Here is a 13,656-nt window from a genome sequence, read left to right on the forward strand (position 1 = left end):
ATGAATGCTAAGAGGCTTGGGTGAGGTACCTCCGGGCGTCTCATTCGCCGTGTCACGTCTAGGCCCTAGGCTCGGGTCGTGACAGTGGATCATCCTAAAAGTTGCATCAAACAAAGATACTGAAGTGTAGTATGAGTATCAAAACGAGCAGTACCTAATAGACATCATAGACCGATCGAGCTCAAAAAGGTAATATATATAAGAAGAAGCATGATAGTACTAATATTAAGGTTGAAAGGTAATTATAAGTAAACAACACATCCAACAGGGAGAAAGGCAACAACGATTCCAAACCATCTAAGTTAATCAATCACAGACATACAACATTTAAGAAGATGTGAATGCACATGTGACCCATGCATGAATAAAGTAAGAAAATTTGAAATTATCTCGCTGACCATCCCGTGAACTCCCCGAGACAACTACGGAATCTGACTCAACTCAACTACAAATGCAATAATAGTAAAACTAAAAATTCAGTATGCGGATTGTCGGAGCTTATCAACATATGCAGTGTGAAAAAAAGGCAATCTGAGAATACGCAACGGGCCCACAATATCAAGTAAAATAGTAACTTTTTTTCTCGTAAAAAGCCACATTGCTTCAAAATGATATCTTCCTCCCTCGGAGCCCAACAAGTAGAAATCATAGTGAAACCATTTAAAAAGGCTTAATTAAAAATCGTCTTTCTTTTCTTTACCAAAAGCAAAACATGCCAAATACATATGTAATACAAATGAATGCAAACCAGTCAATATCAACACATTCTCACACTAAGTCATATCAAACAACAACCGGATAAACATCCACCACAGAGCAGTAGTACTAACTTGGAACTCCAGTCAGTCCAAGTCCCAAGGCCCCAGGCCCAATCAAACAATAATAAAGTGATAAAACTCGAGAAGTAAACACAAAGGCATCCAAACATTCCAAAATACCCAAACGCTCATAAAACTAAGTTTTGTATCACCTAGAAGCATTCTAAGGATCTAAACACGTCAACCAAGTCTAAGGATCAACCTAAGCTAAGGGTTATCGACTAGAAGCTAAGCTAAATAACCCGAAAATGACCAATCTAAAGTTTAGGAATCATGCAAGCCTAAAATCTCATCCTAAAACCTTTCTATGAACATACTACTCATTATATATATAAAAACCATCTAAGCCAAGTCTAAATAGAAGAAGTCATAATCTGCCTCAATTTTGAAACCGCACCCGAACCTCTACTCTGAAGCTTTTTCCTTTTGAAGGGCCTCCTAGTGGTGTTACGCTATCAAATTAGCGAAGAGAACATCAAAACAAGTGAAACGATACCCATATTGCAATTAAAGAATTCAGAATCAAAATTGGGTCAAAATAGAATCTTGGGACCCACATGCAACATCACTAAATTGGCTCCGTCACAAAGTCCCAAATAGCTCAAGGAACTTGTTCCTCGAAAATGGGCCAATCTGAACAACGAAAGAGTCAAAACAATCCTACTAATATTTAAGTTCAAGAAATTCAAAAATGGAGAATTAAAAGAAAAATCTAATGAAACTTACAACTTAAATGGAAGAATTATCGACCCTAAGATGAGACCAAAAAATCCTCGGCACAAACGCAACAATCCCTAGCTAAAATTGCCTTCACAATTGCTCTAAAATCGCCCCAAAGACTTCAAGTCTTTTAAGAAATGCATGTTGAATTCGCGAAAAGACTGATATAACTGAATACATTTGTTCATCGTGATCGCAGGAGCTCCAGGGTCGCGATAGTGGGAGCCGCAGGGTCGCGATAACATTTATTTAAGTTGACTAGGTCCATTGACGCTTCTTCGTAATTACGTGGGTCAACATTGCGGTCGCGCTATCTAAGCAGGTTGGCCTTCGCGATCGCGTGGTCACACACCGCGATTGCATTGACCAAGCAAGTTGGTCTTCGCGATAGCGTTACTAGGCCCGCGATCGTGATGAGCAAGTGTTGGTGCTACATCAGCTTATCTCAAGGTTGGAAAAAATGCTCCAGTGGGGGCTCAAACTTTGTTTAGAACTTCGTGAACACAAACAAACTATGCTACCCTACCAAAATCGACATTCTATACTCAACAGAATCGATGAAACAACCAAACGAGGTCGTCTTGTTAGAATGTTAACTCAAGTCAACACTTATAAGGCAAAAACACAATAAAATGACAACATATAATACTCGGGCTTGACATGCCAAATGATTTGTGCATCAATTAAAAATTATTAAACTCAAATAATTATAAGTCATTGTTCATAATAAATAAAGGTCTTCAAAAAGTATATCACTTGCAATAATACTCGTGAATTACAGCCGCATGATGTACGGTGCTTCAATCATCCAGTTCAAATTTAGTAACATAATATAATTACCACATCAAAGTTATAAGGAATAAAAGCTACTTCATGTATACGACGGGTGCGAATGCAGCCTTAATTAAATTTGATAAATGCTAAGAAACTATGGTGTGTATATATCAAATAAGGAAGAATTTAGAGTCTTTTCACAATTTAAAAGTCCTTATTTTTTCACGCTCTTCTAATGTATTTTAGGAGTTAATATCATAAACATAATTAAAGAATGATTTGATGAAAGTAGTAAATGACAATTTTGTCTACTATAGAATCTTTTAACGAAAGATAAAAAATTCAATTAATATTTTTAAGTACCTTCATGTTTTTAATATACCTAATCTCTGAGCATGTTGTTTCATGTATCCCATTGTCATATAATATTGTCAAAAAAAGAAATCTAAAATTATATTATATAATGAAATTAGCGCGAGATATACATTTATAATTTATTAAATGTCTAAAGAAAATTAGATACTAGTATCCCCCCCCCCCCCCCCCATAAATATCATGATTATGGTAAGAAAAAGATGAATTAATAGTTTTATAGCAGAAAAAAGGATAAAATAAATTTAGCATAACAAAATATAATCCAATAATCTCTATTAAGAGAATTTATATTGTACAAATTTAATTATATTACAAGATATAACATAATAATCATGTCTCAAATTTAACATCTGTTAAGCGTTCAACACAAACTTTATAAAATAGAGATAATCAAAAATTAAAGTAATCAGACAGTTTCTAAAAAGTAAAGTGAATAGTGTTGCTTAGTAAGAATATGCATAAACAAGAGTAGTCAACTTCATGAATTCTTTTAAGAGCCGTAAATACATGGAGACCTCTTTCGATCATGAATTTTTTTAAGAGCTGTAAATACACGGAGACCTCTTTCGATCACAAATATGTTGAAAATGTAACCGATTAACAACAAAATAGAAATAAATCAAATAGATAACGTACAATAAAATATCTTAAGCTAGTCCATAAATATATAAGCAGGCAATTGGCAGAAAATAAACTTTTTTAATTGAAAAAATAGATATTTACTTGAAAAATACAACAAGCAAAAAGAGTAGATTGTTTTGGAGGAAGAAAAAGATTCAAATGATATTCACATTTCGATGTGAACTTATATAAAGAGCAAATTAAAAGCTATGTATAAATAATGTTATTGTAGCAGCAAAAACTCAAAAGGACAATCAAATAAATATTGAAATATGAATGATGATATAAATAATCATTACATTCATTTAATATGCACTAAATTAGACATTACCTCAATTTGGACCGGATACAACAATATCATAAATTATATCATATATTCTAGTGGTAGAGATTGACTATTAGTTATGAATCCATGATAATGGCTCAACTTGAAAAAATGCATTTCAAATAGAGATTGAAGACGAAGATTTTTTGACGCAGTAGTGATCATTACTTTTGATAGTCTTTCATTTCCTTTATATAAATTCCCTATCGAGAGGGAAGAAAGTAGAATTTACTTCGGGGCTTAAGGTAGTTCAAATTTTGCATAGATAATGAATTAGAATGGAAAATGTTAGATTGTTATAATAACTAATTAAAAGTAATTTTTGACTTTATGATTTATGATCATGTATATACATTTTTATACAAAAATGTTAAATGGATACTTTTTTAAATTAAAGAATAAAATTGTAATCTAATTTTAAAGATTGGAAATTCCCATTTTTATATATATGATTTTAATCGTTTATTAAGAAATAACGTACCAAAGATTAGATGTATATACGTCGGGAAGAAGCGTCCAAACAAAGGCGTTAAGTGGTAGGTGCAGCATAGGAGGCTAAAAGAGATGAGAAAAGAGCAGTACATATATTTGTTGAAAGCTACGCGTGTCAATCAGCCTCACAGTGCTGTTTCTATTCTCGTGATGTACTTACTAGCTTCTTGCTTTCTAATAAAAGCTTTTCAACAACAATTAAAATTCATGTCATTTCCGATGTAACTTGCGGGATTCTTGAATCTCTAACGACTGTTTATACTCATATCCTTTTTTGTCCACTCACATTTACGTGTTTCTCTTGGTACATTGAATGAATGAATGTGTATAAGGATTCATTTTACATTATTTGAATGTGATAGAGAGAGAGAGAGATGGAATTGAAGGAGAATAATGATGGGAAGAAGATAAGGATAGGGGTTTGTGTAATGGAAAAGAAGGTGAAAAGCGGCCCGGAGGTTCTCTTCTTTAATTTGTTTTGTTTTTTTTTTTGCTTCAATTTCTCGCCTACACCTAGCATGCACCATCATTAAAACTATATTTTCAATTTTAGGTATTTTCCGCTCCCATGGGACAGATTCTCGATAGATTAAACTCATTTGGCGAATTTCAGGTAATTCATTCACTATCACCTTTTTAATTTACATTTCTGGCATTGTTCAATTGTCTCATCTAATCCCTCATCACGTGCATGACGGAATATCGAGTTCTGCCTATACTCTACCTCGGAAGTTATGGACTATTCAAATATTCATACACTTTTTGATAAGATGTATGACCTTGTAGGTCGTGCATTTTGGGGACAAAGTTATACTCGAGGATCCAATTGAGAGGTACTTCTATCTAGAATCAACTCTGACTTCAATTGCTAGTGTTCTACTTCTATTTGTGTTTCATGAAACATGTGTTTTAATATTTTCTAAACAATAGTTTGTCTTTGAAATCAGCCATTACCAATTACTTGCACATCTTTTCAACTTTCGGTATGATATATATTGATCTTACATGTAACTGCGAGAATTCTTTCCACTATATTGTATATCATGTTTGCAGCTGGCCATCTTGTGATTGCTTGATTGCCTTTCATTCCAGTGGATATCCTTTGGAGAAGGTTGAAAAATATGCTGCATTGAGAAAGTAAGTGGATGAAACCCTTTTATTCTCTTTCTCCTTCTTCCTTATGTGGCGAGCCTAAGCATTGTGTCTGTCCTTAGGTTTGCCAAACTCTATATCTTATCGTGATCTTTCGTTCCTTCTTGTTTGTCCATTCAAATGTATTGAAGAAATAAATTTAAACAATTCTTTGAACTATACCATTACTCTTTTCAACATTCTTACAATGATGTATCTGTTTCTCTGCCTTAGGCCTTTCCTTGTGAATGAATTGGAGCCCCAACACCTTCTTCATGATCGCAGAAAAGTATATGAGGTTTGTATCTGTTATGTTTTTGATGTTCAGGGTCAAGGAAAAGGGGAATCAGCCTACTTTAATTGTCTTTGAATAGTCCATCTAGAAGTGTTTTCTCCTTAAGTGTATTTATCAATAAAACCTTGCATCAAATGATTGCTATGCTGGTTTTAGTTGTCTGTCTGAAATGTATTCACATAATTTGCAGCAACATGATGACCTATGAAATAAACATATTAGAGGGAAATGGTCATAGTCCTGCATTCATAACAGATTGGGTTCCTTAAGTAGTGCATTGGGTTCAAAAGTTTGGGTTTGCCTATAAGATTCCTTATTATTCACTTGTTCTATTTGGACCAATTTCATTGTAACATGAAAAAAAAGAAAAAACTAAAAAAAACCTTGTATAAAATCAGTGACTTCTTTCTTTTGCATCTCCATAAAACCAGACAATACACTTTTTCATTTTTGTTTTGATTTGTGAGATTTCAGCATCTTGAGATGTTTGGAATCCCGGTGCCGAGATATGCTTGCGTTAATAGAGAAGTGCCTTATCAACAACTGGATTATTTTGAGGAAGAAGATGACTTTGTCGAAGTTCATGGGAATCGCTTTTGGAAACCTTTTGTAGAAAAGCCTGTTGATGGTAAGTTTTCCTGCCTTCTTATCTTTGCGACGATTTTGCAAGTATGTGCTCTTGTTTTATTTCCCTGTTCGATTAGCTAAATATATTATTTGCATTATGACTGCAAATAAATAGACTGGAGTATAAATCAAAAGGCAAAACTCATATTTTTGTGTTCCTTGAAAATTTTGAGAAATAAATAACCAACTTGATGGTTTCCAAACAGTGGGATACACATTGATGCGTCTTGGCTAAGTTAGGCTATGATGAAAAACCAAAATTGTACCATAATAGGTTGTAACTGTTAAATGGAGTTTGAAAAAGTTTAATTGGATTTGAGCTTAGACCTCAGGTTTATTACTTGTATCTTATGACTGCTATTAAAGTGCAGGTTTTTCTAATGGTTAGATTTTGCTTTTTAATCCATTTTAAAAAAAGAATTTGATTTTGATTCTGCTGCATTCTGATATTATGCAAATACCATTTACATTGGCTTATTCAGTCTCTCATTGTTTGAGTAGGTGATGATCACAGAATAATGATATATTACCCTAGTTCAGCAGGCAGCGGAATGAAGGAATTGTTCCGCAAGGTACAATTTAAAAATGATACTGTTTGGGCAAAAATTTGAAATTGCTTTCGACAAGTTTTGATTTGGCCATCTTCCTATTGGTGTCAGAGACTGCAGCTCCTCTGCTTGTGACTTTTCTGCAAATGTTCCTGTATTTTTTAATCAACCTCTCTGGTATAGAAACCCCTAAATCCTAATGGGGTGATTGAGGATGATCTTAATGATCTGTGCTGATTCAGTTAGTTGTATTTAGCTGTGGCTTGGATGCAAGTATTTGATTATAAAAAATTCAAGAGAGATTTAGACATTTTTCTCAAAAAGAGGTGCATTTATCGGCCTTGCAGTTATAACCTCAATTTCATTATACATTCCCAGGGTAATCATTCCGGAGAAGGATTTGATATGTTCTGTAACTTGAGCTTTTTGTTCAATATCACTGAGGATACTTAAAGAGAGGGATTTGTCATTTCTTTCATTGTGATAGTGTCAAGACTTATTTTAGTTTCCTTCTTTTCCTTTGGCTTCATAGACTTCTAGGTGTCTACTTGTAACCTTTCCCTTATACTGGAAACTATGAGAGAAAAATGCTTTAAATCTAAAGCGAGCGTCTCCTTGTCAGTTGCTTATCTATAATAGCAGGATTCATATCTTTCAAAAACAGTGCAACTTTTAACAATTGAAGTATTAAGTCATCCATATCCTCCACCATAGTTTATGTCTATTTGTAGGAGTTATATTTGATGATAAATTTGATAGTATGTTGTACGTACAACTCGGTTTGATGGTTCTTTAACTTCTTTCTTTTCCTTCAGGTTGGTAACCGCTCAAGTGAGTTCCATCCAGATGTTAGAAGAGTGAGACGTGAAGGATCATACATATACGAGGAATTCATGCCTACAGGAGGAACAGATGTTAAGGTTCCTAAGTTTGTTTTTTGGTATCTATGAGTGAATGAGCTTAACTGTAATTGGCAACTAGACTTGGTTTTCTTTTTCTGTGGAGTTGCATATCTCAGATATTATTATGTCTGGCTTAAAGATGTCAGAAGGCCCAGATTTTTGGACTCTTTTTGTAGATAATAGATGTTGTGAGGAGAAAGTGTAGTTACATTAAACATTGATGTAATACATGACTGGATGATTATCAATTAACAATACTTGAAATTGTGGCACACTTGATCCCTATGTATATGTTTAATAAGCATTGATAGCTTTTCATTCTAAATTGTTAAAAAAAATTGAGAAGGAAACAAACATTAAAGATGGTAAAATATTTAGAGTGAAATAGGCTATAAAGAAGTCTCAAGGAAAAATTAGAAGAAGGGGGAATGAGCTAAAGTAGGAGATGGAGTAGTGAAAAGGCTGATTTTTAAGAACTTGGGTGGTACTTTTGGTTACATATTCTGAAGAGATCAATGGAGCAAGGAAAAGTTTTTTGGACTCTATTAATGGTATGATGAATTGCATCTTCCTCTTCTTATTTTAAATTCATCCTTTAGTATCTTTTGTATGTAAACTAAGAAGAGCTCCGGGGGAGAGGGGGGGGGGGGGGGATGGCGGGAGTTAGTTAGATGCCAAACCAAAGAAAATTTGTGGAGAGCTAATTGCAAGTCCAATAATTGCCTCTCGGAGTGTCTATCATGGAGATAGTGATTTTTCAATATTTCCTTAGATATGTTCTTTCCTATCGCTTCTTCCCAACCCGTACAGCCCCCCCAGCCCCCCCCCCCCCCCCAAAAAAAAAAAAAAAAGGAAAGGTAAATGAGAGAAAGCCACACCTCATATATGGGTCAAATAGAGCAAAATGCAAGTCCAATAATTGTCTCCGGGAGTGTCCATGATTCCTTCGATATGTTTTTTTCCTATTGCTTCTTCCCAACCTGCACAGCCCCCAAAAAAGGAAAGGTAAAATGAGAGAAAACCACATCTCATATATTTATAGTAAGAGCTATTCCATCTCGGTCTTAGCTCCCATGTTTTTACCTCTTGGACTCATAAGGGATCTTCATTATAGAAAACTCTATGCAAGTCCTTTTGCACAGTGTCTGCAATATATAACTTTGCTCGTGATGTGCTCATGTCCTTGATCCTTTTTTAATTAAATTTACGTAGGTGTATACTGTTGGTCCAGAATATGCACATGCAGAAGCAAGGAAATCTCCTGTTGTTGATGGAGTTGTGATGAGAAATCCTGATGGAAAAGAAGTTAGTAATTCTTCAACTTATCATCGGCGACTATTGAAGTCCGCGTTTTGTCCCTTCCTTTTTTGTCGTGTCCTGAGACATACAGTCAGACAAGAAAAGGAAAATATAAGGGTGGTATCATCTTTTTATTTACTGTGGGTTAAATCACTGTGTGCACTTGACTCAGGAGACAAGTAGTTTTACAGAGTAATAACTTATTGATGTGGGAAATTTCCCCATATACAAGGCTCATGGACAAACTTATCATGTCCCACTAAAATCTCCTTCGCATATAAGTAAATTTGTCAAAGTACTGATCTTTTCCTCTAGCAGCTGATATGTGCTTATATTTGGCTACACGTTCAAAGTTGCTTCATTTTTCAGGTCAGATATCCTGTTCTATTGACCCCTTCAGAGAAGCAAATGGCAAGAGAAGTTTGCATAGCTTTCAGGCAAGCAGTAAGTCACTTAAGTCTTGCAATATTTGTCTACAACATTTGGAAATATGAAGTTTTGTTGATCTTAATATCTGTTGCAACTATTTTAGGTGTTTGCCTCATCTTTTGCTTATTATAGGTTTATTTCAGTGCCTTCTCTCTCTGTTTACAATGCTGGTAGCGTTGTGGATGTGTTATCCTCTTCAATATACCATGTGTTTATCAGATACTTCTCATCTGGTCTTTATGCTTATATTGTGGATGCATATTCTATCTCAAAATAGGGTAAAACTTTGCCCCAGTTTTCTCTAACCATTGGTGGAACCTTAATTTGTGGCATGTGCAGGATCATCCAATTGAAAAAGATAGATGATGCTAGTCCCGTCCTCTCCCCAGCTATAAGACAGTTACTTGACTGATTTCTTACTTCACCGTTTAGATTATTTTGAAATATGTGAATAATTGTTAGTTGTTTCCCAGACCTCCAGTCTGAAGAATACTATGCTGGCAATTTTTGTTTGATGGTGTTGTAAACTGCATTGATGGCAAAGGAAAAGGATGACAATTTCTGTTCCTTTTGTTTAGGTTTGTGGCTTTGATCTGTTGCGTTGTGAGGGGCGTTCTTATGTTTGTGATGTGAATGGCTGGAGCTTTGTGAAGAACTCTTACAAGTAATGTTTACAATGCTTAATGTTCTTCACCAACAAGAAAGTAAATGAGACTTCCTGTCCAGTCTATTCACTGTTTTCACTTTTCAGCATTACTCTATCTGCTTCTTAATACAAAATGGAACATGTATCTCATGCCCTAGTTGGCAGAAAAAGAAAATGGAGAAAGAAAAAGGGAAGATCTTCCTTAAATGGAAGGGAGAAACCGATGACTGCATGGGGTATACAAAATATGCCTTTACTGGGGATAACATTGCTGAAATAAAGGTGAAAGTAATCAGTTGAACTGGACACGTCTACTTTCTCTTGAATCGTAGTTCTCAAGATAAATTAAGCATCAGAAAGAACTTAATTCTGTACATATGTAATGTAACTGATTTTTAAATTCCACGCAAGAGAAAGCATAATCCTGAAGATGAGGCTTCATCTACTTTCACATAATGAAATTCATAGGGGATCCTATGTGGACATCTGTCCTAGCCTTGGTGGACAGAGTTATCAAGTACCTATTGCCGGTGGGAGGTGACATGTATTTCGTAGAATTAGTCGAGGCGCACGAAAGCTAGCCCGGACACCACATTTATAAAAAATAAATAAATTCATAGGGGCTCCTACCACATGGAGTGTAATAATGATCACTACTAAGTAGGATAAATGACACCCAAAAACAGGTAAAAGGATTAAAAGCGAAAATGTTTAAACCTAACCTATCTGTTAAGAGTATATGTCAACATCAATATGTTCACTTGTAATTTTCATTCTGAACAGTGATTTTAAGATTTGTGCTTAATTGGTTTAAGACCCCGTGCTCTGGCCCATATATGTTTTGACTACACATCACTTTCTCACAGTGGTATTCCCTTTAGTCAGAGCTAAATTTTATAGTTGACGATTTCGTTCATGTGTTTTCCAAACTCCAAAGTGTCTGCATCCCTCAATTCAACTTCATACCTGAATCATGAGTTCTAAGTTAAAATATTTGTCTTCATTTTTTTAATTATTGTTAATCGTGTTTTCATTGTTAACATTATCATTACTGTCAAGGAGTACAGGTAGTACTATTAGTAACAGCAGAAGCGGTAGTACTAGTGTCATCATCTGTGTGCACATTATTGTTTCTTGGTTCTAAAAGAGAGTTACTGCTATGATGTCTGAGTATAGGTACTATGATGATGCAGCGTGTGTGTTGAGAAAGATGTTTCTAGATGCAAAAGCTCCACATCTTTCATCCACAATACCACCAACTTTACCATGGAAGGTCAATGAACCTGCTCAGCCTTCTGAGGGACTAACACGTCAAGGAAGTGGGCTTATTGGCACATTTGGACAATCAGAGGAGCTGCGATGTGTAATTGCAATTATTCGGCAGTAAGACCTACCTGTTTGCTTCATTTCCTTTGTTGCTAAAAATTTTTTAGTTTCCTCCTTAATCATTCTCAATTTGTGCAGTGGTGATAGAACTCCAAAACAGAAAGTGAAGTTCAAGGTCACTGAGGAAAAACTCTTAAATTTGATGTTAAAATATAATGGGGGTAAACCAAGATCTGAGGTGCTTCTTTGCTTTTCATTACCCTATCTTCTTTTTAAATATATTCGCGACATTTTAGAGTATCAATATTGTTATTTACTCTCCACAATCTGCTGCAGACAAAGCTTAAGAGTGCCGTGCAATTGCAAGATCTTTTGGATGCCACCAGAGCTCTAGTACCACGTACTAGGTAAGTAAAACTTCTAGTCATTCTTAATCGAAGCTCAATCACATTAATTTCTCAAACTCATCTTGCACTATTGCCCTCTGCTTTTTATCTTCATCCCCAAACAAGGACAACATCTGCACGTTTCACCAAATTAGTTGAGGTGAAAATAAATATAAGAGTAATTATGAGAACTCAACCTGATAGATAATAACATTTTTTATACGGACCTCACTTGTGGGATTAAACTAGATATGTTGTTGTATCAACTTGATAGATTTTGACTTTTAAAGATGTACAACATTTGTGCTGAGATCAATTAAAGAGGACTATTAAACAATGTTTATACTGATTATCATCCATGCTTTAATGTTTTGGAGATGATACCCAGAGTTTAAAAAAGCAGGTAGATATCATTCAAATAAAAGGACATTCATACGTTAGTGATGTAATAAAGACCTTAGTATACTGTTGCTCATATTTCATGGTTGGAGGAGGAGGGAGAGGCTGAAAGTCAAATTGATTATATTTGCTCATGAAATCTTGACTCATTAAATTTTTGATATTATATTATCTCAAAAGTTCCATGGATAGAATCTTGGTAAATTTCACATGGTCACATAACTATCACTTTTATTTCCATCAAAGTCACTTTATTATTTCAACACAAAAGTCACAAAACTTAGAGTATACTAACAAAAAAATCACACAACCAAAAAATACTAACTTTCCGGTGGATAACTCATTTTTTACTTTTTTTTTCTTTTTCTAAAAGCTAATAAATAAAGATTCAATTAAAAAGTTCCGACCTGACCCGACCCAAAACCCACATGTAGAAAGTAAATAACCCTATTCGGAAACAACCTCTCTAACTCGCTCGTGGTAAGGTCTGCGTACAGTCTACCCTCTCCAGACCCCACTTAGTGGGATTTTATCGGGTATGTGGTTGTTATTATAAATAACACTTCTTATTCTTCTGTTTTTCCTATCATTTTAACATGTTTGTTTGAAAAAGTAATGGTAAAAAAAAGAAACTTCCATCCATATGAAAATATTTTTGCTACCGAACACCAGAAAATAACTTCCTAATTAAATTTATTTTCCTTAAAATTGACTTCCATCATACAAAATCAATAACTTTTTTGTTTTGTTTGTTGGGGGGAGGAAGCACCACAACTAAAGTTTGATATGATAAATAATATGAAAATAAATTAGACACGAGAATTTTACGTGGAAACCCCTCTAACTGATAAAGGGGAAAAACCACGGGGTAGAAGGATCTCACTATTTTAATATGGAGTACACAGCTCTCAAATACAAGGAGAAAACAACAATTAATACTTCTCTCTTGTAAAAGGAACAACTACTAAAGAGGACACTCAAGACTACAATATTTATCTTGGTGTATAACTCTTTTTGTATTCTTACTCTCTCTTTCTGGGATTTTTGGGATGATTTAAATGAGGGAAGATGCTAGGAAACAAAAAGTTGAAAACGCGTTTTCTGCCAACGCGTTTTCAACGCGTTTTCTGCCAACGCGTTTTCAACGCGTTTCTGCCCAACGCATTACTTTTCCTTCTTTTTTTTTCAACAAAAGTAGGCTGCCTGCCAACTTTTGATTTTTCTTCCTCTTTTTCGTTTCTTTTCTTTTCACATTCTCCCACTTGAGGATTTAATTGAGAATTAATTAAGTCTTCACACCATCCTTTCTACCCAGGTACTGCAATGTTACATTTCTGCTAGACCAATAGAAGATTAACACCATTTAAACTTGTTACTGTTGATCGGCTTTGTAAACATATATGCTAGGTTGTCATTAGTGTGAATTTTCTAAATATCCACACTGCCTTCTTTCACCTTCTCACGAACAAAGTGATACTGAACTCGTATGTGCTTAGTCCTTGAATGAAATGCCGGATTCTTTGCAAGATGCAAAGCACTCTGA

General features: G+C 34.8%; 1 protein-coding gene across 4 annotated transcripts in view; it reads left to right on the plus strand.

Moving 5' to 3' along the window:
* The first annotated feature begins 4,364 nt into the window (after window positions 1-4,364).
* Window positions 4,365-13,656, plus strand: part of LOC129894421 (inositol hexakisphosphate and diphosphoinositol-pentakisphosphate kinase VIP1-like) — a 31,192-nt gene continuing 21,900 nt past the window's right edge. For 2 of the 4 annotated variants that reach the window (XM_055970114.1, XM_055970117.1), the window contains exons 1-14: window positions 4,365-4,583; window positions 4,679-4,738; window positions 4,912-4,958; window positions 5,179-5,262; window positions 5,491-5,554; window positions 6,026-6,179; window positions 6,680-6,750; window positions 7,542-7,646; window positions 8,841-8,933; window positions 9,297-9,371; window positions 9,935-10,020; window positions 11,179-11,385; window positions 11,467-11,566; window positions 11,665-11,735. In XM_055970114.1, the coding sequence (XP_055826089.1) occupies window positions 4,500-4,583; window positions 4,679-4,738; window positions 4,912-4,958; window positions 5,179-5,262; window positions 5,491-5,554; window positions 6,026-6,179; window positions 6,680-6,750; window positions 7,542-7,646; window positions 8,841-8,933; window positions 9,297-9,371; window positions 9,935-10,020; window positions 11,179-11,385; window positions 11,467-11,566; window positions 11,665-11,735 (1,301 nt within the window). In that variant the 5' untranslated portion in view covers window positions 4,365-4,499. The remainder of the gene's footprint in view (window positions 4,584-4,678; window positions 4,739-4,911; window positions 4,959-5,178; window positions 5,263-5,490; window positions 5,555-6,025; window positions 6,180-6,679; window positions 6,751-7,541; window positions 7,647-8,840; window positions 8,934-9,296; window positions 9,372-9,934; window positions 10,021-11,178; window positions 11,386-11,466; window positions 11,567-11,664; window positions 11,736-13,656) is intronic. The other 2 variants (XM_055970116.1, XM_055970115.1) reach the window with 2 other exon arrangements.

Source organism: Solanum dulcamara, chromosome 7, assembly GCF_947179165.1.
Source record: "Solanum dulcamara chromosome 7, daSolDulc1.2, whole genome shotgun sequence".
In the NCBI taxonomy this organism is placed as follows: Eukaryota; Viridiplantae; Streptophyta; class Magnoliopsida; order Solanales; family Solanaceae; genus Solanum; species Solanum dulcamara.